Source organism: Elephas maximus, chromosome 19 (assembly GCF_024166365.1).
Source record: "Elephas maximus indicus isolate mEleMax1 chromosome 19, mEleMax1 primary haplotype, whole genome shotgun sequence".
NCBI classification, from domain to species: domain Eukaryota; kingdom Metazoa; phylum Chordata; class Mammalia; order Proboscidea; family Elephantidae; genus Elephas; species Elephas maximus.
The window spans coordinates 50,827,114-50,851,042 of NC_064837.1; the positions used below are offsets into that span (position 1 = coordinate 50,827,114).

Here is a 23,929-nt window from a genome sequence, read left to right on the forward strand (position 1 = left end):
ACCCTGGCCCTGGGTCCACTGGCCCCCAAGTTCTAAGTTGCGGGGTGTCCTCTACGTGGACATGCCCTTGGGCAGCCCAAGCCAGGATCAGGGCCCCTCCCCAGGCTTCCTCAGTGCAACTCATACACCAAGTCCTGCTTTTCCCACCCCCCTGGCTCCCCAGTTATGGATACTTCACAAAAGTTCATCATCTTCAGACTTAAGGAATTAATTGAGGTAGGGGACACTGAGGCATGCCCAGAGATTTTTAGCTCCTGAGGGTAGACCCAGCTACCGCCAACACAGAGGGAAACAGATTTGATCTTGAACTTGGGAGTGGGAAAGTGATGGTCCTCGAGCCTTGGAAATGAAAAGATACAGGAAGAAAACTGAGTCTGAGGAGGACCTGCAAACCCAGAGTGGGTAAAAAAAGCAAGACCTCGCCCCTCGGTGCTGAGGAAAGGCACGTGACTCAGTCTCCCCAGCTCCCGCCTCATCCTCAGAGGAGATGGGATCCTCAGCCTCCGGGCCCTTTCAAGGGCTCCGCGGCCGCTCCCGGTTGAGTTTCTGGAAGAAACTTTTGCCGAACTCATACGTGCTGATCATGATGGCACAGGAGGGGGCAGCCTTGATGATTCGCGGGAGGAATCCTGCATCAAGAGGGGGAGGCCAGGTCAGGGGCTGGGGTCGCATGACCCCAACCCCGCCCAGGGCACGGACACACACACTTACCTGCAAAGAGTCCCCTGGTGCCCGACTCGGCCCGGATCCTCCGCAGCAGCAGCCAGGTGGAATCAGCACAGGGGGACCTCACTGCAAGGTCAAGGCATGCTGCTCAGACCCCCTTGGGCCCCCACCGGTCCCTCCACACCAGCCCAACCCCTCACCTCTCACAGCTTCCACCGCTCCCAGTGCAACCTGGCGCTGAGTCTTCACCACATCGAAGGGCAAAGTCAGGACGGCCGCCACCTGGTGGATGGGGAGAGGGCTCAGCTTCATTCCCAGGACCCCCACTCCTGCATCCAGCCACAGAAGGTGGCTCTGGAGGGTGGAAGGGATGAAGCACTCACTACCTGCTCACCACGTACCAGGCCACTGCAGCACTGTTCTGCAGGCAACCCCCCCATCCCCCCCAAAGACACCCCACAGGTCTCACCCTGCCCTGTCAACTCACCGTCCCTGAGATGCCGCCAGCCACAAAGCTGATGCCCACAGATGTCTGGTCCTTTGGCCTTGGCCCACTCAGCCAGCTCTTCACCATCTCGTAGTTAAACCAATACAGGGCTTGAGGGACAAAAACACTCGTCAGAGAAGAGAGAGCAAGGCAGCAAACACTGAATACCCATCGTTCTCTGACTACTATATGCCAAGCGCTCTCCAGGAATTATCAGAGAGAAATCAGGGCAAATACAATATCTGCTGTGCCCGTTTCACAGACTGGGAACTCACAGCCAGGGAACCCATGGCTCAGAAAAGTTAAGGATTCCATAGTAGTAGCGAAGTTAAGGCTTGGCCACAGATTCCGGTGTATCTCCCAAGGGCTCCCTTACTCAACCCCCTACACCTCTGGGTTCCTACCTGAGAAGGGCACATCCCGTAAGGCAGTGGGCCCCCAGCCCAACCACAGGGAGCGCCAGCCGCCCTGAGCCACCGCAGCCTGGACGCAGGTGCCCAGCTCACGGTATGACACATGCCGAGCCTGTAGCTTTGTCCGCACCAACTCCAAGGGGCTGACCACGGTCACGGTGCCCACTGTGGGGAATATGGGATAGTGGGGAGGGCTCTGGTCATAGGTTCCAGGGTTTAGGGGCCTAGGACATGCCCTCTTCCCCCCACAGGCTAGCAGAAGTCAATGCTGGGAACCAAGATGGGGTTCAGACACCCGTGGGGACAGAGAGAGATCAGGGGCCTGGGACTGTGCTCACAGCGGGCCAAAGCGCCAGCCACCATAGGTGCGTAGAGGTCAGAAGTCAAGGCTTGGCCACACAGGAATGTCTTGAGTTGGTCATAAGTGGTGAAGTAGATGGCGGTGGCTGGCACAGTCATCACCCTGTGGGTGCAGGAGTGTGTGCAGATGTCAGCTGGGACTCCGCAACATTTCCTGGACACCCTGAACTCCTACCTTCTCCACCCATCCAGCTGACTAGGAACAAGGGATCAGAGGCCAGTAAAAGGAGATGTACCAGGGAAGCTACTTACAGGGTGGCTGGGAGGCCGCTCCACAGTGTCTTGGTGCCCTCATGCCTCACAATCTTCACAAAGGCATCCTGGCCAGGTGGGCCCCAGCCCAGCGGGAAGAAGAATGAAGAAATCAAAGCCCCGTGATGGGGGCTGGCCCAGGCCTCCACCCACAGCCCTGGGGCCTACAATAGCCTCTCAAGCCTCCAGGCATGCAGTTTCCCATTTGGCTTTAGGCAGAGCCCTATTCACTCTTTAAAACCTCCTCTGAGAAGGCCTTGCTAAGACTGAACTGGTCATCTCTACGTGCCTTGCGCTAGTAGTTCTTCTCTCGGTTTAATCAAACTGTGAGCCTCTTGGGAATATCTACGAGCCCATCTGAGGGTTCTGCTGCTCACCATGGTACCAGTGAAGCGGATGGGATCCTGAAACCAGATGGCACAGCGGGTGCCATTTGGGCACAGGTACAGGGGCTCCAAAACACCACTGCAGTACAGGAGGCACTTCCCTGTGGGTTGGAGAGAGGAAGGCACTGGGGAGAGAAGAGAAAGCATTAGGATAAAAGGGCCCTGAAACCCTGCAGAGGTGGTAGGTCCCCAGGGAGGTAGATGTTCTTATGCAAAACCAAAAACTAAGTGACATGACTTGAACACATGTACTAGCTCTGTGGAACAACTAGATACACCCCCCCACCCCCACCCCCACCCCCCCATCCCCCTGCCCTACCCCCGTCCTCCCTACCCCCATCCCAGGTTCCCCGTGGCTTGGGGCACTCACATTTGGTGTAGGAGACACTCCAGAGTCTGGAAGAAAGCTTCCGTTCTAAAACACACACAAAAAAAAATACCAGGCAGCCCCTAAAGTCAGGCCAAGCCCCTCCACCCCAGGAACCCCAGGTGGGAAGCTCCTTCCACGCCCAAGCACCACCCCCTCTGGGCTCCTGGGCCAGGCACTCACCACTGGCCACCGAGGGGCGCTGGGACTGCAAGCGCACCTTCACCACATCCAGGGGTGTCACTGGGGAAAAGCAGTTCAGAGAGCTCCTTTCGGAACACCGTCCTAACTTCTCACCACAAGCCAAGCCCCCTACCCTCCAGTTTAAGCCACCTCCAACCCCACCCCGTCTGCCCCAGTCCCCCACTGCTCCTCACCCCATGACCCCAAGCCTTACTGAAGAGAGAGGTGACTACAGCTCCAGCACCCGAAGCCACCATTTGTTGGAAGAGGCTGATGCCCCCAGGGCCCTGATCAGCCATCTTGTAATTTCGTCCTGAAAAATAAATCTGAGTCACAGGGAGCATCAAATCACAGAACAGGACTCCTGGGAGGGGCAGAAATGAGGCACGACATTTTGGGGCGTTAACCGACCCTCAACCTTCACCCACTACTCGCTGAAGCAGAAGTTGCCTCAGAAAACTCTCAGAACAAACTTTTAGAGTGAATATCATCAATTCTGCTTTGCTACTGGAGAAACCGACGCTCAGAAAAACGTAGCCATCTGTCCAAGACATAATTAACTACGTCGCTCCAAAATTAGGCAGGAAGCCAACAAAGTGACCCGGGTTTGCCTGCCTACAAACCACACTTTCCAAACGCCGTTCGTTCATTCATTCCCGCCGCACACGGTTGCTGGGCACCTAAGCGCAGGCGCCGGGTCTGGCCCTGGCGCCTCAAAGACTGAAACGCCTAGGCCACCTTCCTCTGCTTCTCAGTCCAGCCCCCAGCCCCGGGCGGGCACGTGCGAGCCCCACGTCGCCAGGTGTACAGTGGGCCCGGGCGGCGGGCGAAACGTGTGAACAAAGCTGACGGCGGCGAGGGTCCGTCGGCCTTCTCGGGGCTGCAGGCTGGGGCGCTCGGCCCTGCTGTGCGCCCGGCCCCCGGAGCCTGGGCGGGAACAGCTACCTCTTTGCCATCTCTCCCCAAACACAGGCCGCGGGCTCAGCTCAGGGGCCTGGAAGTAGGGACCGGACACAGGATAGCTCCTCATCGGCTATTCCTGCCCCGCCCCGGCGGGCAGGGGGGTGCCCAGTGGGGCCGACGAGGTCGACCCGATGGCCCGCGCCTCCCGTCCCCGGCCCCGCCGCGGCTCAGTCCCCGGGACCCCCAAAGGCCCGGCTCCGGTCTCCGCCCCGAGCCGGGCTCAGCCCCAGCCCAGCCCCGCCCACCTGGGTCTAGGCCGGTGCTCGCGCGGCGCGGCGCCCGGGGCCGGACCGGCCCATAGCGGCTCTGCGGCCGCTGCAGGATTCACGCGCGTTCGCCTGGCACGGAGGCCTCCACGGAGAGAGGCCGAAACGGCCCCGCCCCCGAGCGCGCCACGAGGCCCCGCCCCCAGCGCCCGCCGCGGGCCGACCGGCCTCATGCCCGGAGTGACGCCGGCCCCGCCCACTCGCGTCCTCATTCCCTCCCCTCCCCCCAACTCGCGCGCCAGGTGCGTGCAAACCCGCTCTGCCCCGCCCCCTGCCCCGCTCCCGCCCCCGTCTTGGCCGGGCACCTTGCTGGGCCAGCGCGCCAAGGTCGCGGTTAGGCCTGGCGCCCTTACTGTACTTGACAGCTTACAGATCCCCGCTCTATGCTCACAAACCCTACCCCAGCGCTCCCCAGCGAGCTCCGCCCGGGAACCCCGCGCTCCGACAAACTTTCCGGAGGATTGTGGGCAGCGCCCGAGTCACTCGCCTCTGCCTTCAGGGAGGTTAGCTCCCGTGTTCCAAGGTCGCTTGACGATCAAGTAACGATGGCAAACATCGACGCAGCATTCGCTACCTGCGGGGCTTCTGCTGAAGTTTTCGTAGCGACCCGTGTCCAGCAGCAATTAGCATTACCACATTTTACAGATGGTCGGATGAGGCCGCAAGTGAGAATCCACCATCTGCAGGCTGGACAGTGGGAAAGGCTGGCCTAGGAGCCAGAGTCCGCGTTCAGCCGGCCTGTCCCAAATGCAAGTGGTCTCGGGCAAGATTCAATTCCGCTTTGAGCTGCAGATTCCTTCGCAGGAGCTAAGACTGAAGTAGGGGAAAAGGGGCAGACATTTTTGGGTGGCTTCTGTGTGCCGGTCACTTCACATTTTATTTCTTCTAAGTCTCAAAACTTTGAGAGGTAGGTTGTTTTTGTCAGGTGCCCCGAAGTCAATTTTCCACTCATAGCAACTTCATGTAATCATGCGACAAGGTAGAACTGCCCCATAGGGTTTTCTAGTTGTAATCTTTATGGCTGCACCAGTACTTGGACATCGAACTGTCAGAAATTCAAGCCAGATTCAGAAGAGGACGTGGAACAATGAGTATCGTTGTGGGTGTCAGATGGATCTGGGCTGAAACCATGGAGTACCAGAAAGATGTTTACCTGTGTTTCATTGACTATACAAATGCACTCAACTGTTGATCATAACAAATCATGCAAAACATTGTGAAGAGTAGGAATTCCAGAACAATTAATTGTGCTCATGAGGAACCGGTACTTAGACCAAGAGGCAGTTGTTTGACCAGAACAAGGGGATACTTCATGGTTTAAAGTCAGGAAAGGTGTGCATCAGGGTTGTGTTTTTTCACCATACTTATTCAATCTGTATGCTGAGCAAATAATCCGAGAAGCTGACTACATGAATAAGAACTGGTCATCAGATTTGGAGGAGGACTCATTAACAACCTGTGATATGCAGATGACACACCTTGCTTGCAGAAATTACACTTGAAGATTTCATCTTACTGATGAAGATGAAAGACCACAGCATTCAGTATGTTTTACACCTCAACATAAAACTAAGATCCTCACAACGGGGCCAATAAGCAACATCATGATAAACAGAGAAAAGATTGAAGTTGTCAAGGATTTCATTTTACTTGCATCGACAATCAATGCTGATGGAAGCAGCAGTCAAGAAATCAAACAAAGTACTGCATTGGGCAAACCTGCTGCGAAAGACCTCTTTGAAGTGTTGAAAAGCAAAGATACCGCTTTGAGGACTAAGGTCCACCTGACCCAAGCCATGGTATTTTCAGTCTTCTCAAGTGCGTGTGAAAGCAGGACAGTGAATAAGGAAGACTGAAGAAGAATTGGTGCCTTCGAATTAGGGTGTTGGAGGTGTTGAATATGGACTGCCCGAAGAACGAACAAGCCTATCTTGGAGGAAGTACAGCCAGAGTGCTCTTTGGAAGCAAGAACGGTGAGACTTCATCTCATGTACTTTGGACATACTGTCAGAAGGGGCCAGTTCCTGGAGAAGGACATCATGTTTGGTAGAGGGTCAGTGAAAGAGAAAAAGATCTTCAGTGAGATGTACTGACACAGTGGCTGCAACAGTGGGCTCAAGCATAGCAAGGTTTGTCAGGATGGCGCAGGACCAGGCAGTGTTTTGTTCTGTTGTACTCAGGGTTGGGTCGCTGTAAGTCCAAACCATATGGAGGGCAGCTAACACAACAGCAACAATGAAGTCTTACGGAAGCAAATCTACCAGGAAGCTGCTGGGTGCATTCGAACCACCCATCTTTCGGTTAAGCAGCTCAGCATTTAATGACTGAGCCACCAACGCTCCTTTAGGCCATATTTTACGGAAGATGAAACTGAGGCTTGAAGTTCAGAACCCGGGATTCGAACTGGCAGGTACTTTTTCCACTGCACTAAACTGCCTCCCCAGGTGACGCCTTGCAATAGAGTGGATTACAACTCATAGCAACCCCACAGGGTTTCCAAGGAGGGCCTGGTGGATTCAAACTGCTGGCCTTTTGGTTATCAGTGCAGCTCTTAACCACTGTGCCACCAGGGTTTCAGACAGGCTTAAATCCAGCACTGACTCTCTGATCCCGCTGCCCAAGGAGACTCACTTCTTTACAGCCCAGCCCCGCACTTGAGGCTCCGCCACCACCTCCCCACCCCCGCCTTTAAAACTTTTGCATCTTGGTGACTGTTTGTCCTAAGACAGAACACGCCTTCTGAGCCTGCTCCTTTAAGAAGGGCAGGGCGTGACTTTGACGTCACCACATTCTCCGCCCCTCCCTCCCCGGTGGAAGCGTCTGGGCCTGGAGCCGTCCAGTCAGTCGGGGCCTGTCTGGTAGCACGTGGATCCCAAGGGGTCAACCATCAGCTTTCCCTGAGAAAATGCTTTGCGGCTTCCCTCGTGTTGGAGATCCCAGTCTGGGGGCCGGGAGCGTGCAATCTGTGACCCAGAGAGGCCGCTGGGTCTAAGGGGCCGATGAGAAGGCGTACTTTACATTTCTTTCTCACCTCCAGCTAAGTTTTGAAATGATACCATTAAAGAATCCAGCCCCCATTAAGGTCCTTTACAGTCCCGAAGTTACAGTTTACCGAACAGTTTCATAACCAAGCCAAGAAATTCTCCCTGTTTTACTAAGGAGAAAACGGAGGTCCTTGTGTGTAACGACTTCTATAGGGTGGAGTAGAACCCAAAGTTTCCGACACAGTCTCCCATTTTACAGATGAGAAAACGGAGGCCCCAGAGGTCAAATCGCACTAAGGTCACTCAAGTGAAAGAGTCAGAATTCAAACCCCAACTCCTGATTCCAGGGGAGGCCCACCGCTCCCTTTTCCCAGCCAGAAAGCTTGGCTCCCACTGGTAACTGCAGTAGATTGATCTATTCAGCCTTCTGGCCCCCAAAACTGGCAAGAAGTACAGGGCGAGCTGGGCAGCACCTTGGACCTGCTTGAAAAGAAAATTTTTCAGAGCAAGTGGGAGGCAGGAAACAGGCTCCAAACTCCGCTTCCTCCGGCAGCAGCTGTGGGACCTTTAGCAAACATCTTAACTCCTCTAAGCCTATTTCCCATTTAGAAAATGAGCTGATAGTGATAGTCATGCTGGTAGCTCCCAGGGATTATGTGAGGATTTAATGAGTTAATAGCTGTGAATTGCTTAGAGGAGTGGTTGGCCAAGCCAAGCACTCAGCGACTACTACTATTACTGATTGTCCTCCAGGACCTGTGGTGCACAAAGTTCCTGAAAAGGCAGAGTGCCTGGGTTCTCGTCCCGCCTCTGCCTCCAATATGCACCATGATCCCAGGCTCAAATAATAACTCCTTACAAGGGATGCTTCTTTCCTAGAGCCAACATCAGGCAGCTGTAAAGTAGGACAGCCAGGAATCAAATCTAGTGACCTCTGACAGGAGGGGCTTTTGCACGCCCATTTCTGCTTTCTTTTTGCTACGATCTTAAATAAGTTACCTTTGAGATTTGTCTCTACACCTCAGTTTCCTTGCCACAAATACAGAGGATATCCCCTACCCTGCCTGGCTTAGAGAGGAGCTTAGCGAAGATCAGGTCTGTGAAAGCTACGTGAAGAGTCAGGTGACAGTTAAGTGGCCCCTGCCAGGGCCCTGGGGCTGAGTAGATCACAGGCCCTGCCTCCCCCTCCATGTACATACTCTGAAGCTTAGAAAACCGTGGGGTGTTGTTGACATGACCCAAGCCCAGTGTGGTGGCTGCAGCTTGGCAATTGGAGAGGTTATCCGATGGGCAATGAGGTGTATTGGAACTGGTAAAGATCTCCCCCAAAGATGACTGTGGCGGCTGTAGGGCAGAGCTGGAGGCCTTAAATGCCTATGAAGTTTGGGAGCCTTGGCTGACAGCTTCCACCTGTACCCTGGACAGAGGAGCAAGCCTGGAGGCCCAAGGAGGAGGTGGCCATTTCCTGGCTCTCATCCAGAGCAGCAACTTTCACCCCAAGTGGCCATTCCCAGCATCCTCATACAGATGGAAAAACAAAAACTCCATTCACCAGTAAGAGGGGGAGAAAATAGACCAGGTGCAGGGGTTGTTGGGGGGACAGAAGGACAGGTCCTTGCCCTGCACAGAGGGAGAGCTAGTTTATTGTGAGGCTGAATTCCTCCAGCACAAGGCCCCAGGGCAGGGCCAGTGTCCCCTCCATCTTGTACCTCTAGGGCCTAGGAAGACATTTATGGGGCTGAAGCGAGGCTCCAGGGGTCCACGGGAGGGACCCCACCAGTACCTCTGAGTCCTGGGCCAGTGCTGTCCTGACATAGAGCTGCCTCAGAACTGCAGAGCCCCTAGGAGAAGAGAAACCCAAACTCCAGGCAACAGCAAAGGGCGAGCTTTGAGTGGATCGGGGGTGGGGGGTGGGCAGTTGTCACTGGGACACCTGGAGAAAATGGAAGAAGGTCTGTAGGGTAGATATGGTTACTTTATCAATGTTAACTGTGTGGAATGTGACAACCATACTGTGATTACGTAGGAGAATGTCCTTGTTCCGAGAAAACGCACACTGAAATGTTTAGAGGTAAATGAAGAGTTATGATGTCTGCAACTTAGTCTCAGATGGCAAGAAGCAGAGAGGGACAGATGGGGAAAAAAATAAAGAGAGGGCGCGTGTGTGCCAGCGTAGCAAAGCGTTCACAACCGGGGAATCCAGGTGGGGGCACGCAGGTGCTTGGCAACTAAGAGCATACTACTCTTGCAACTTTTCTGAAGTTTTGAACATTTTGAAAATAAAAGGTTGGGGGTGGGAGGAATTTCCCCTCTCCCTGAAATATGCATGTGTTACTTATAGAATCAGTGAAAGCAACAAAGCTGTCTTCATTTCAAAGATTAAAAATAAATAAATAAATGTAACAACGAGGTCAGTCCATCTGGGGAAGTGCCTCCGTACCCCACCCGATGGTCTGAGAAGGTGGGTTGGGCAGTTTCTGGACACCCAAGGCTTCATGGGTGGGGGTGGGAGAGCTGGATGTGGTCTAAGGAGGTGGTTCCCAGAGAGGAAGGGTCCTGGCAAAGTCCTTCCAGAATTGCTCCCCCAAACTCCCCCACAAAGCTCTGGGGAGAGGCTTTCGCGTGCTCAGCTTGGGACGGTAGGCTAATTCATCTCTGTGGAGGGCAGTATGGGGCTGTCATTCTCAAAGTTCCAAATGCCCAGACCCTGTGACCCAGCCAGCACCTCTAAGAATTCCTCCCTGCAGGGAGTCCCTGAAGGCACAAACGGTTAAGCGCTGGACTACTAATCAAAAGGTTGGCTGTTTGATCCCATCCAGAGGTGCCTCAGAAGTAAGGCCTGGCAATCTGCTTTTGAAAGGTCACTGCCTTGAAAACCCTAAGGAGCAGTTCTACTCCGCACGTATGGGGTCCCCGTGAGTTGGAATCGACTCACGCAACTAACAGCAACAACAATATGCTTGAACCTGTGTGAAATGACATGTCAACTGTGTCTTCTTCCTGCAGCCTCGTTTGCAACAAGACAGGAAGGAGACTTCTTGCATGGGAAGGAGACTTTTAACTATGTGGCAGTGCCTCTGTATAACCGAGCACCATGCAGCTAGGAAGGGGATGCAGGTCTCTATGTCCTTTTGTAAAATCATCTCAAAGATACAGTTAAAATAAAAAGCAGGCACTGCAGGGGTGTTGCACCGTTGTTCTCAACAGGGGCGGTACTGCCCCCTAGGGGACATTTTAAAAACTTATGGAGGAGTGTCTGTTGTCAAAAGATTGGGGACCTCTCCTGGCATTTGACAGGTGGCAGGCCAGGGATGCTAAGTGTAACATTAGGACTCCAAGCTGACACTCTCTTGGCTCCAATTTGGGCCTCTGGGCCAAGGAGAGGGATATGGCTGGTCGTGTCTGCCCCCAATCCCTGACCACAAGCCGCCAAGCACCTTCCAATCCCATGTAGTATCATCCCCTTCTGCGGGCTGCAAGTCTGCTTCTCAGTGTGATCAAGGCTGCCTGGTATAAGTCAGCCACCAGACCAGGGGCTTCAGGAAGTGTGGCCAAGCCAGGGCTGGGTAGTGACCCCAACTGAGGAGAAGCTGCCCACCTGGGTCTGGACTGAAGGCCTGGCCCATGGGCATTTCTTTCTTTTTTTTATGTATTGAACATTCCTCTCTCTCCTTTTCTGTTTAACTTTTGTGTGTGTCTTGCATGCCAAGCACTGTAGTAGGCACTGGGTACAGCAGTGAGCAAACCACAGAAGGTCCCTGCTCACACTTTGTAGTGTAGGAGACACTACAAACAAGGAAACAAGGAGACACACACAAGTAAACAAGTAAATAAACAAGACAGCTGCAGACAGGACATCTGTGCAGTCAATAAAAAGGGTCACATGGTAGAGAGTATCTGGAATGGGCTAGAAAAGGGAGAACTAGCAGGTGAGGGATGCTGATGGCGATGACCCCACAGTGAAGGGCTGAGGGAGGGCAGAGCAGAGTGGGATAAGGGGAGGTGCTCAGGTGAGCACTTGGGGCATCTCATTCACTTAAAATGAAGGCTATTGTGCTTATAAACACAAGCTCTGGACTCAAGCCTGAATTCAATTTCTGGTTCTGTTTCTTCCTAACTGTGTGACCTCAGGAAAGTTGCTTAACTTTTCTGAGTCTTAGTTCTTTCATCCTATAATGGGATAATAATTGTACCCCTCAAAGGACTGTGTTAAAGTGTAAAGGAGAACTTACCACAGAACCTGACACAATGTAAAATCTCAATAAACAGGACCTGCTTTTTAAAAACACTGAAATCAAGTATCACAGTGATTGTCATAACACAAGAGACTGAAATAAAGTCCTCTGGTGCACATCTGAGTTCTGCTTTCTCTGCTACCTTGCTGGGGGATCTTGTCTCCTTTCTGGGCCTCAGTTTTTTCATCTTTAAAATGGAAAGAATAATGCTGCTATCCTACTTCCCACATGGGGCTGCTGCGAGGTTTCAGTTAAGAGAGATGAGGTTTGGGAAGGTGCTTTGTGACTGCGAAAGGGTGCCCTGGGCAGGTGGTCTCTTCCTCCCCTCCTGTCCTCTTTGCAGCTGCCTCCTCTCCACTCCCTCAGGCTCCTAGAGATGACTGTAACCTCTCTGAGCTGTCCAGGGAGGGTGGTGGCCTGGCCTATTGCTTCAGAGACAGATCACCAGGTTAATGAAAGGAACCCCTTTGATGTCCTGAAAAGAATTCCTCCCATTTTTAACGTGCCAGTTTACAAGGTTCTTTCACATTCATCATCGCATTTGCACCTCACATGACTGTGTGGAGGCACTCGGGGGTTATTGTGTACCCATTTTACAGATGAGGAAACTGAGCCCCAGAGGAATTAAGTGACCTGTCCACATAGTTTGGAGCAGGTATATCCTGACTTCTAGCCCGGACTTCCACTGGGTGGGGACCACTTGGAGAAGGGCCAGGAGATCTTGGCTGGGCTGGAGGAGAGAATCAGGGCAGTGAGCTGAGTGGGGTCTCAGCATCCATGGAGCCTGGTGATTCACACAAAAGCTCTGGAGTCTGACTGACCTGGATTCAGATACTGACACCACTGCTTACCAGCCGGCTGACCCTGGACAAAATCCTTAGTCTCTTGAACATCCATGAAATGGAGATAATACCTTGCAGTGTTGCTGTAAGAAGTCTGCTGATGTAGTAACGCAGCTAGCACAGAGTGGGCATTCAAAAAAAATAGTCCTTGCCCTGACAGGGAACACAACAGAGAATCCCTGATGGAGCAGGAGAGCAGTGGGATGCAGACCTCAAATTTTCACAAAAAGACCAGACTTAATGGTCTGACTGAGACTAGACAGACCCCGGAGGTCATGGTCCCTGGACCCTCTGCTAGCCTAAGACTGGAACTACTCCCAAAGCCAACTCTTCAAACAGGGATTAGACTGGACTGTAAGACAGAAAATGACACTGGTGAGGAGTGATGAAGTAGACACACAAGACTATGAGGGCAGCTCCTGACTGGAGGTGAGATGAGAAGGCAGAGGCGGCAGGAGCTGGCTGAATGGTCACAGGGAATACAGGGTGGAGAAGAGGAGTGTGCTGTCTCATTAGGGGGAGAGCAGCTAGGAGTACATAGCAAGGTGTGTATGAGTTTTTGTATGAGAAACTGACTTGATTTGTAAACTTTCACTTAAAGCACAAGAAATTTTTTAAAAATTAGATTAAACTTAAAAAATAATAAAATAAAAACAGTCCTAATTTTTGTTCTCCCTGCCCCAGCAATCTGAGCTCATTAGCCTCCCAGCTGACAGTCAGTGACACAACAGACCCACAACCCAAGCTGCTCTTCCATTTCCAGGACCCAAACTGTCTGTTTGCTGCCCTTGAGAATGGCTGGGCTCCAATTCTGCAACCGAGGGCCCACTTAGGGGCACAGCTGCCCCTAACAGGTCCTCAAGTTCAGGAAAAGGCACAAGTGGGGAAAGGTACTCCATTTTCCTACAGGGAGGCATGACACCACCAGACCACCACTTTGCAGCCTGGCCCCTCCGGAGTCTCCCAGGCCCAGTTCTCCTCCCCCAGGAGGGGAGAGACAAGGTGTCCTTAGGCCCAGGGCCTGCATCAGTGAGGAACTTGGGAAGGTTCAGTGGACCTGAGTTTCTGCCTTTGTTTTGGCTGGGTATTTTTTCAGTCTAATGGAGTCAGGTTTTAATATCATTAATTTAAAAAAGTTGAGTAGGAAAATAAGTTCCCTATTTCTGAACTAATGCAGTTTGGTTGTCAGAATTCTTTCAAACATAGGAGTGATCAAGAAGGAAGGAGAGGCCAGTTTGTTTATTTTGATAAAAATATACACAACAAAACATACAACTTCAACAGTTCCTACACGTAAAATTCAGTGGCCTTGGTTACATTCTTTAAGTTGTGCCACCTTTCTTGACAACCTTTTCCAAACTATTTCACCATCATCAACACAAACTCACTGCCCCCCTAGCCTCTCATCTACCCTTTTGAGTTGCTGTTGTCAATGTGATCACATGGAGATACTTCTTTAAAGGAGCATAGTGCTTAACACAGGCATTCCTTTCTAGTTAGACTCAACTGTTATTTGGTTTGGAAACCCTGGTGGCGTAGTGGTTAAGTGCTATGGCTGCTTAACCAAAAGGTCGGCAGTTCAAATCCACCACACGCTCCTTGAAAACTCTATGGGGCAGTTCTAGTCTGTCCTATAGGGTCACTATGAGTCAGAATCGACACCATGGCAAAGGGTTTGGTTTTTTTATTATCTGGTTCAAAGATGACTTTGGGCGACAGTTTAGTTTCAAGGTTTAAAGATTTCCTCAGGGTAATAGTTTCAGGGGATCTTCTAGCCTCAATGGCTCCAGAAAGTCTAGACTCCATGAGAAGTTGAAAATCTGTTCATCGTTTTTCCCCTTTTGATCAGGAGGAAATGACAGTTTATTGAGGAACTACTACGTGCCAGGCACTTGACAAAGATGTTTTGTTATATTTCGTCCTCTAGAATGTCCTGGGAGGTAGGTATTGTTTACCTCATGTCACAGAAGAAGGAATTTAAGGGCAAAAAAATGAGCCAAAGTTGCCCAACTGGTAAGAGTCAGAGCTGGGATATAAGCCCAGCAGGCAATGAAGAAGTCTGGCTGCTCTGATCCCAGCCCACTATCAGGATTTGTTAGAAAGAGCTGACTTCTGTCCTCTGGCACCTGCCACCTGTCCTGGAGGCTACTCTGGCTTCCTGGAGACTCACTGGGATTTGCTGCCCTAACCAGGAAGTTCTTCTCAAGATCACACTTGTGATCTCAGAATATTTGAAACTGAAACTTAACCTGAGAATATGCCCTCCTTCTCCTGTAGGGGGCAGATACTGACTCCCAAGGCCTGGAAGCAGGGATTCCTTTGTTCAATCCAGGAAGGCTTCCTGTAGGAAGGGCAGAAAACTGCCAGGCATTGAGGACCCACCATGTGCCAAGCAGTGTATGTTGTGTTTTACAAGTATTATTTAATTCAACCCTCATCATAGCCCGTGGAGATAGATTCTGCTTTGATACCATTTTATAGCTGAGGAACACAAGGCTCAGAGAAGGGAGGTGACTTGCCCAAGGGTACACAGCTCACATCTGGCAAAGCTGGGATAAGAGGAGGTCTATTTAACTTCCGAGCCTGTGTTCTTCTAATATCGCAAGGTGTGGACGTCCACCACAGACACCCAGGAGAGAGATGGGCTCTGACAAGGAGAGTGAAGTGGCCATTCCCACAAAAGGTGAAGGTGGCCGGGCTGCTGATGAGGACAAAGAAGAGGAGAATGTGCCCCAGCTGGTCAGCAGGCTCCCAGAGTGAGTGCCAGTCTACTCTGGTATCTGGAATTCTTACGATGGTCCTGTCTGAGTTGGGCCTGAGCCCCTGGGACCTCTGCTCCCTGAGGCGCTGGTGCTGTGCTGGGCTGGCCTCCACCCCATTCTCTGAGATTGGACCAACTGCCCCACACTGTCCACGCAGGTGGTGGGAGAGCAGGTGGGGCTGAGACCCTATCTTCATCTGCAAGGCCTGGGGTCCAACCCCCTGAGGCCTGCAGGGCTCTGCTCCAGCTCTGGACCCATCGCCACGGCAACCATCTTTGCTGACAGGGCTCCTGTCTTCCCACTACGCTACAGTGCTGCGCACTCTGGGTAGAAGTCAGTGAAGCACACTTGACCCTGTGTCTACCCTGCCCCTGTACCATGCATGAGGGGCTGATTTTTCTTCTGCTTCTCTCTGCAGTCTGGCCTGAGGGAACCTGATGGTTTCTGTCATAGGGGGGCCCTGATAGGGGATCCAAAGTGGCCTGACTGCAAATTATCCCAGCTGGACGGAGTTCTGGACACTGGCCAGGCAGATGGGATGGTGAGCAGTTGAGGCAGGGATCCAGGTGGATTTCCAATAGGAGAGACACATGGGCCAGGGCTGGAGAGGAGAGGGTGTGGTGGGCCAAGGTGGCAGCTGGGAAATTGCCTAGGCTAAGGGCCTGAGGGAAACCCTGGCAGCACATAGTGGTTAAGTGCTACGGCTGCTAATCAAAAGGTCAGCAGTTCACATCCACTAGGCACTTCTTAGAAACTCTATGGGGCAGTTCTACTCTGTCCTGTAGGGTTGCTATGAGTCTGAGTTGGAAGGAGTTTGGCTTGTTGTTTTTTTTAAGGGCCTGAGGGAGGGGCCACGGGAAGGACTTCATGCTTGGTAAAGTAGAGGGTCAGTGAAAAAGAGGGAGACCCTCAACAAGATGGATTGACACAGTGGCTGCAACAATGGGCTCAAGCATAACAACGATTGTGAGGATGGCGCAGGGCCTGGCAGTGTTTCATTCTGTTGTGCGTAGGATCGCTATGAGTCAGAAACTAACAACAATAACAACAAGGGCCTGAGGGAGGGCCACGAGAAACTGGTTGAGGAATCACCTCGAAGGTAGGGCTGTGTTTATTGAGCTCAAGCCCTGTGCTGAGGGCTTCCCAGGCATCATTACCTCATTCCATGGAGGGAAGTCCAGCCCTGTCAACGTCCTCAGTGTACAGACTAGGATGCCGAGACACAGGGACGGTAAGTAAAATCACATATCCATAACAGGAAGAGAGACCAGAGCGGAGTTTCCTCGATGAGCCTCAGGTTCCTCATTGCATAAAGAGGTTGGACAAGACCTGGGGTTCAGGTCCTCTCTAGCTGTAAAAGCTTGCCACATGACTCCAGTGGGCAGCTGGAGCTGAGAACTTGGTCCAGAATACCCCGAGGGCTGCTCCAGCCAAGGCCTCCACAGATTCAAGTAATCTGCTCCCTCAACCTGCCTCCCTGCTTCCCTCCTCCACCCCACAGCTGGATTTAAAGATACCTGCTGTTTCATTCCCCCCTCACTCCCCCACCCCCCCCATCCCGTCAATCTCAGCAGCTGGAGGGCCAGGCCCTGAGCTGGACACGGGCCAGAGGAACTCAGTCCCTGCCACTCCTCCCACCACCTCTGCAGCTGGAGCAGCTGCAAGCTGACAAGGAGCAGTGCAGTGCTGCCCACAATCCAGGTGAAAACACTGGGGCCAGAGGCAAACCCAGAACTAGCACGTGAGCACTGCTTTAAACAGGCAGGCTTACTCTCAGAAAGCAACAGGTAAAGGATTAGAAAGTGGGTGACTGGGGTGGGAAAGGAGAGAGGACGAGAGTCCTGTTTTGTGTTATAATTTGACTTTTAGAAATTGTTTGTATTTTGTCATTGTTAGGTGCCGACTCATAGTGATGGTACGTTACAACAGAACGAAACTCTGCGCAGGCCTGTGCCATTCCCCACAATCTTGATATGTTTGAGCCCGTTATTGTAGCCACTGTGTCAATCTACCTCGTTGAGGTCTCTTACTCTCTTACGCTGACCCTCTACCTTAACCAACCATGATGTCCTTCTCCAGGAACTGGTTCCAAACATGTCCAAAGTACATGAGACAAAGTCTCAGCATCCTTGCTTCTAAGGAGCAGAATGCAATGTTTCTTCCAAGACAGATTTGTTCGTTCTTCTGGCAGTCCATGGTTTAGTCAATATTCTTCGCCAACACATAATTCAAAGACATACTATAATTTGTTAAAAATAGTAATTGATCTAAAAAAAGAAAAGGGAAGTGACCTGCCCGCTGTCGCTTGGCAAGTTCTTGCCTGTGCTGGAACAGGAACCCAGGTGTCCTGACTGTCTAGTACCTCTGTCCCCAGATACTCTGCCACAGCCTCAGGCCTGTACGTGGACTGTCTCCTGTCCCCTCCACCCACCATGGCCCAGCACCCACCCCTTACTCCTGGACTGGACCTTCCACTGGTCACTTGGGCCCACACAGCTGGACCAGAGGCTGGTTCTGCCACTCCCCAGCTGTGCAACCACTGGCAGGCTACTTGCCCTCTTGTTTCACCTCCTGCTGAAGTGGGACTCTGTAGGAACGAAACTCCTTCCTCCCTAGCCCCTTCCCTGCCCCCCCACTGCCTCACTAGGCATCAGCTGTGAGTTACCACGGTTTGGGAAGGACACAACCTTGTCTACTCCTGCTGTCCCAACCTGCCTGTCCTGTGGGGAGGGATCTGGGCCAGAAAGATGGAGCAACATGGAGCAGGGGGTCACGCCCAGCTTGGAGGGACTTCCAGAGATCTGGGTATGCATCTGGCTCTGACTTGAATGAGAAATGCCTGATGTTTTCATAGCATTTTCAGTTGACAAAGCATGTGCCTAGCCTGGCCCCATTTGATCTTCTTGAGGAGGAAGGACTCAGGGAATCCATGTTGCATTTTATACACTTGAGGAGACTGAGGCTGAGATTGACCTGGGCCTAGAGTACACATGAAAATGTGAGGTCCCATGTGCAGAGCTGATTAAAAATTTCAAGACGGTGACAACAGAGCATTAAACCAAGTGGGGGGTCCTTCTAAGCATGGGGCCCTGTATAGCTAGGTGCACAGGGCCCATGATCATAAGGCTGGCCTGCCTACAGCCCAGAGCTCTGGTGCATGCGCATTACAAGACCAGTTGCTGGCAAGTAGATCCTGACTCATGGCAGCCCCATGTGTGTCAGAGTAGAACCGAGACCCATAGGGTTTTCAATGGCTGATTTTTCAGAAGTAGATCGCCAGGTCTTTCTTCCTAGGCTCCCCTGGGTGGACTTGAACCTCCAACCTTTCTGTTAAGTAGCTGAGCACATTAACCTTTTGCACCACCCAGGGACTTCTCTCACTTTACACTTTAGAATCTCCCAGGCTACGAGGTCTTGGTCTGAACTACTCCTCTGTGCCTCAGTTTCCTCTCCTGTGATGTGTGGAGCAATGAGCCCTAAGGTCCCTTCCAGCACTCAATTTCTGGAACAACCTGAAGCTCCCTCTCCCACCCCAAGTTCTCTCCAGAGTATCTCCTCTCTTTTCCCCCTCCCGCTCCCCCATCCTCCAGAAGTCCAGAGAGGAAAGGTGGCTGTGTGCCCCTGAGCAAGTGGATGAACCTCTCTGGGCTTCAGTACAGTGGGGGAGGAGCCTCTTCTCACCAGCTGGGGGTTCAGGGTCTGACTCATTCTCCCCCCATGGCCCGCTGGCAGGGAGTCAGGCCTAGCAGAGAGCGGCTGGCACACCAATCTGGCGCCTGAGGAAGAGGGCAGGCTAGACAGGAACTAGGGCAACAATTGCTCACACCAAGGTGACTCAGGCAGGAAGGAGAGATAACACGTGGGTGTGTCAGGGGCTATTTTCCTGCCCTCCCTCCAACTTTAGTCTTCAGCGTTGCCAGATTTAGCAAATAAAAATACAGGACGCCTAGTTAAATTTGAATTTCAGATAAGCAACATAGATTCTTTTAGTGTAAGTCTGCTCCATGCAATATTTGAGACATATTTATATTTTGTCTGGCAACTCATGGTCCTGGTGGGAAAGGCCCCTGCCCTAGGGCCAAGATGGCACTACTATGGGGGCAGAGCAGTAATTCTGGATTAAGAAAACACTGAAGGCGAAAGGTGATGGAAATTTTGGAAATGGATAATGGTGATGGTTGTGAACAACACGATGAATGTAATTAACGTCCACTGAATTATACATGCAAAAAATGTTAAAACGGAAAATATTTTGTTACATAAATATTCAACACAATAGGAAAAAAAAGAAAATCCTGAAGGGGTAATTGGAAGAATCAGGGTGAAGCAGAGAGAAGTGGAAGGAGGGAGGGAAAAGGAAGTTCTGAAACCAGTCGTAACCTCTGAAAGCAGCTCTAAGGCTGACCTGGAGGAAATCTCTTAATCAGAGAGACAAGGAGCAGCCTGGGAGGGAGCTATGCTTTCATCCTCAGGGGCCTCTCCATTCCATGCTCCTGGGCAGGATCTGCTGTCATTTCTGGTGCCTCAATTCAAAGAAAGAGGCTGAGTCCATCTAGGGCCCAGTCTACACTGAGTTTCAGCAACACTAGAAATGGACCAGGAAGAACATATTTATAACTTCTTATGAACGAGGGTGGGAGGAAGGTTAAAAAAAAAAAAAAAAAGCAGAAGCCACAAAGGAAAAGATTGATCAATAGATTCCAGATGACATAGCAACAACAATACCACAACTTCTGACCCCAAAAACACCATTAAAAAAACATAAAAGACAAATGACAGACTGAAAGAAAATAATCTGTAACATACCCAGAATATATAAAGGGCTCCTACAGTTCAACAAGAAAAAGATTAAACACCTTGTAGAAAAATAAGCAAAGGATAAGAACAGGCAATTCACAGAAGAAATGCATATGCAAGTAAGCATATGAAAAAAATGCTCAGCTTCACCAGGAATCAAGGACATGCAGATAAAACAACCATGAAATATCTTCTGTAATTGGACTGGCAAAAAATTTAAAAACCGGCATATCCAATGTTGATGAATATCTGGGAAATAAATTCCCTCAAATACCATGACTGGGAGTTTAAATTGGAAATTAAAAAAAAAATTTATTTTGTGCCTTAAATGAAAGTTTACAAATCAAGTCAGTCTCTCATACAAAAATTTGTATACACCTTGCTATGCACTCGTAGTTGCTCTGCCCCTAATGAGACAGCACACCCCTTCCCTCCGCTCTCTATTTTTGTGTCCATTCTGCCAGCTTCTGACCCCCTCTGCCCTCTCATCTCCACTCCAGACAGGAGCTGCCCACATAGTCTCATGTGTCTACTTGATCCAAGAAGCTCACTCTTCATCAGTATCATTTTCTAACCCATAGTGCAGTCCAATCCCTGACTGAAGAGTTGGCTTTGGGAATGGTTCCTGTCTTGGGCTAAGAGAAGGTCTGGGGACCATGACTTCCACAGGGTCCTTCTAGTCTCAGCCAGACCATTAAGTCTGGTCTTTTTGTGAAAATTTGAGGTCTACATCCCACTGCTTTCTTGCTCTCTCAGGGTTGCTCTGTTGCGTTCCCTGTCAGGGCAGTCATCGGTTGTCGTCGGGCACCATCTAATTCTTCTGGTCTCAGGCTGATGTAGTCTCTGGTTTACGTGGCCCTTTCTGTCTCTTGGGTTTATAATTACCTGGTGTCTTTGGTGTTCTTCATTCTCCTTTGATGCAGGTGGGTTGAGACCAATTGATGCATCTTAGATGGCCGCCTGCTAGCATTTAAGACCCCAAACGCCACTCACCAAGGTGGGATGCAGAATGTTTCCTTAATAGATATTATTATGCCATAAATTGGAAAAATTTTGAAGGCAATTTGGCCTTAAAATTTTAAATGTGTATAACCTTTCGTCCAGTAATTTTAATTTTACTTTAAGAAATTTAAATCCCACATGTGCACTCAGAGACACATTCACAAATATTCATTGCAGGATTATTTGTAATAGAAAAAAATTAGAAACACATAAAAGTCCATCAAAATGAGACTGGTTACACCGGCAATGAGAAATCTGAAAGGGAAATTAGGAAAACAATTCCATTTACAAGGGCATCTAAGAGAATAAGATGTCTAAGAATAAATTTAACCAGGAATGTGAAGGACTTACAATGAAAATTACAAAACGCTCCTTAAAGAGATTTAAAAAAAAATTTTATTTTATTGTTGTTGAGAATATACACAGCAAAACATACACCAATTCAATGGTTTCTACGTGTACAATTTGGCAACATTGATTACACTCTTCACATTGTGCAACCATTTTTACCTTCTTTTTCTGACTTGTTCCTCCTCCATTAACATAAACTCACTGCACCCCAAGGTTCCTATTAAATCTTTCCAGTTGCTCTTGCCAATTTGATCCCATACAAATAATTCTTAAAAGAGCACAATGCCCAAAGCAGACATTTTTTACTAATTAAGCTGAACTATTGTTTAATTTTAAGAAGACTTCAGGGGATATTTTTGGTTTAAGATTTAAAGATTATTTCAGAGCAATAGTTTCGGGATTCATCCAGCCTCTGTGGCTCCAGAAAGTCTGGGCTTCATGAGAATTTGAAATTCTGTTCTGCATTTTCTCCGTTTTGATCAGAATTCTTCAGTAGAATCTTTGATCAAAATGTTCAGTCATGGTAGCTGGGCACCATCCAGTTCTGGTTTCATGGCAAAGGAGGCAGTTGTTCATGGAGGCAGTTAGCCATACATTCCATTTCCTCCTCTTATCCCTGACTCTTTTCGTTGCTCCAGGAGAATACAGACCAACTGTTGTGAGTTGGATGACTGCTTGCAAGCTTTTAAGACCCCAAGAACTACACAACAAAACCAGGAGGTAGAACAGAAGCACTAAACATATTAGGCCAGTTAACTGGGATGTCCCGTGAAACCATGACCCTAAACCTCCAAACCAAGGAACCAAAACCCATGAGGTGTTTGGTTGTACATAAGCAGCCTCAGCAGCTACTCTTTCTTTTTTTTTTTGGTCATTGTTGTAAATGGTCTATCATACAACTTTTGCCAATTCAACTGTTTACACCTGTACAACTTATTGACAGCACTTACAATAATCAGCTGTGCAACCCTATCCTTAATCAATGGGATTTTTCCATCACCATAAACTGAAACTCAGTACTACATAAGTGATAACTCCCTCTTTCCCCCTCCCCCCTGCCCCTAGTACCAATAAGGTCTCTATACATTTGTCTTTTCTTGTTTTTTTTATGTAAGGGAGGTCATATAGTATTTGTCCTTTTGTGACTGAGTTTTTTTCACTCAGCATAATGTCTTTAAGCTCCATCCATATTGTAGCATGTGTCAAGACTTTATTTCTCTTACTTGGGATCCGGATCAATTTGGAAGTAACAGGAACAAATTGGGATTAGCATCAGGAAGCACATAGACAAGTTTCCAGGGTAGAGAGCACATCCCTGCCTTCTTCAGTGCCAGACAGCTTCCAATCAGGACAGCTCTCTGCAGCGCAGGCCTTTCTGCCATGCAGGATTTTCTGCTGCCAACTGGCCCAGCTCACAGCCAGGGTAACAGCTTGCTTAGTGTTGCTCTCCTAGCAGATTTCTGCTGTTACCACTGGCTCTGCCACTGGGCCCCTTCTGGGCCTCTTGCCATCTTCAATGTTACAGCGCCTGACCTGTATTATAGCTCTTTTAGGAGGGTCTCCTGGCAGGAACCCCAGGTCCAAACAGCTCCTCCCCAGGATCTTCTTGGTCTTGAGGTTCCTTCCTTGCCTCTCTCCCAAACCCCCCCTGCATTTAGCCTCTTATATAAGCAAACTCCTTGTCAATTTCAAGGCGTGGACCTCCCAGCAGAACCAGGAATCAACCAATCCCCTCGGTGGACCAAAAGTCGTTCAATCTTATTGGGTGGTTTTACACACCACTTTTTTTTTTTTTGACTAGTAAACTAACTGCAAGGTGCAAAATAGACCAATCACAGGGAAGCCTGTGGCCTAACCAATCATTTTTTGGCAGATTACAAACCCAGGGCCAGAAAAGCCATATATAAACCATTACACTGCAGTGACTTTTTGGCGCATTTATATTGAATTGTGTATTTAAAACTAAAAAAAAGAAGGGAGATGGAAGAAGGAAGAGTGAGAGGGGGAAAAAAGAAAGGTAGAAAAGAAGGAAGGAAGAAAGATATAAAATTCTTGGAAGGAGATGGCAGGGGGTCAGGTTCAGGGCCCACCCCTGCCTACCTCTGTCCACCCGGTGCTACATTCTCTACACTAGAGCCAAGCCTCACTTTGGAATCAGGCTGAACACCAGGGCATTCAGGGAAGGGCTGAGTCACCAGACTGGGCAGAAGCCCAGGTGGTTATGCTTGAGGCCCTCACAGCAGGTACAGGCAGGAGAGGAGGGTTGAAGGGGGTTTGCAGAGGTGCCTGGAGAGTTGCAGGCAGGCAATGCTGGTTTTCCCAGGGACCAGGGAACCTGGGGCCAGATGTAGGGCAGGAGTGAACATGTCTGTGGAGATTTCAGGCTGTGGTTTATTTCCTTGTAAGCAAACCCAAAAAAGGACAGAGGTCGAGATACTAACACCCAGGCTGGGCAGGGTGAGGTCATGCAGGGAAGCAGCATGAGTCCTGGGGACCACAAGGCCTGACAAAGCGGGCCTGGGAAGGGCTTAGGGAGGGGCGCAAATGGGGACTGACTCCTTGATGTCATATCTCTTTTACAGGGGACATCTAGTTCAATTGGCATAACAGTTT

The 23,929-nt window shown here is 50.3% G+C and overlaps 1 protein-coding gene across 4 annotated transcripts; it reads right to left on the bottom strand.

The window, feature by feature from the left end:
• Nucleotides 1–183: 183 nt before the first annotated feature.
• On the bottom strand, nt 184–4,462 carry SLC25A39 (solute carrier family 25 member 39). 4 transcript variants are annotated; one of them, XM_049860770.1, is made up of 12 exons: nt 4,323–4,462; nt 3,329–3,427; nt 3,115–3,174; nt 2,935–2,979; nt 2,556–2,689; nt 2,179–2,246; nt 1,905–2,029; nt 1,558–1,731; nt 1,154–1,263; nt 867–948; nt 712–792; nt 184–629 (listed from the first exon to the last, which is right to left on the bottom strand). In XM_049860770.1, the coding sequence occupies exons 2-12, from the start codon at nt 3,411–3,413 to the stop codon at nt 514–516; spliced, it is 1,080 nt and encodes a 359-aa protein (XP_049716727.1). In that variant the 5' UTR covers nt 3,414–3,427; nt 4,323–4,462; the 3' UTR covers nt 184–513. The 4 variants fall into 4 exon arrangements, with proteins under 4 accessions (XP_049716727.1, XP_049716725.1, XP_049716728.1 ...); XM_049860768.1 differs by having other exon boundaries at nt 867–1,020; XM_049860771.1 differs by lacking the exon at nt 2,935–2,979 and having other exon boundaries at nt 2,556–2,665.
• Nucleotides 4,463–23,929: the final 19,467 nt, after the last annotated feature.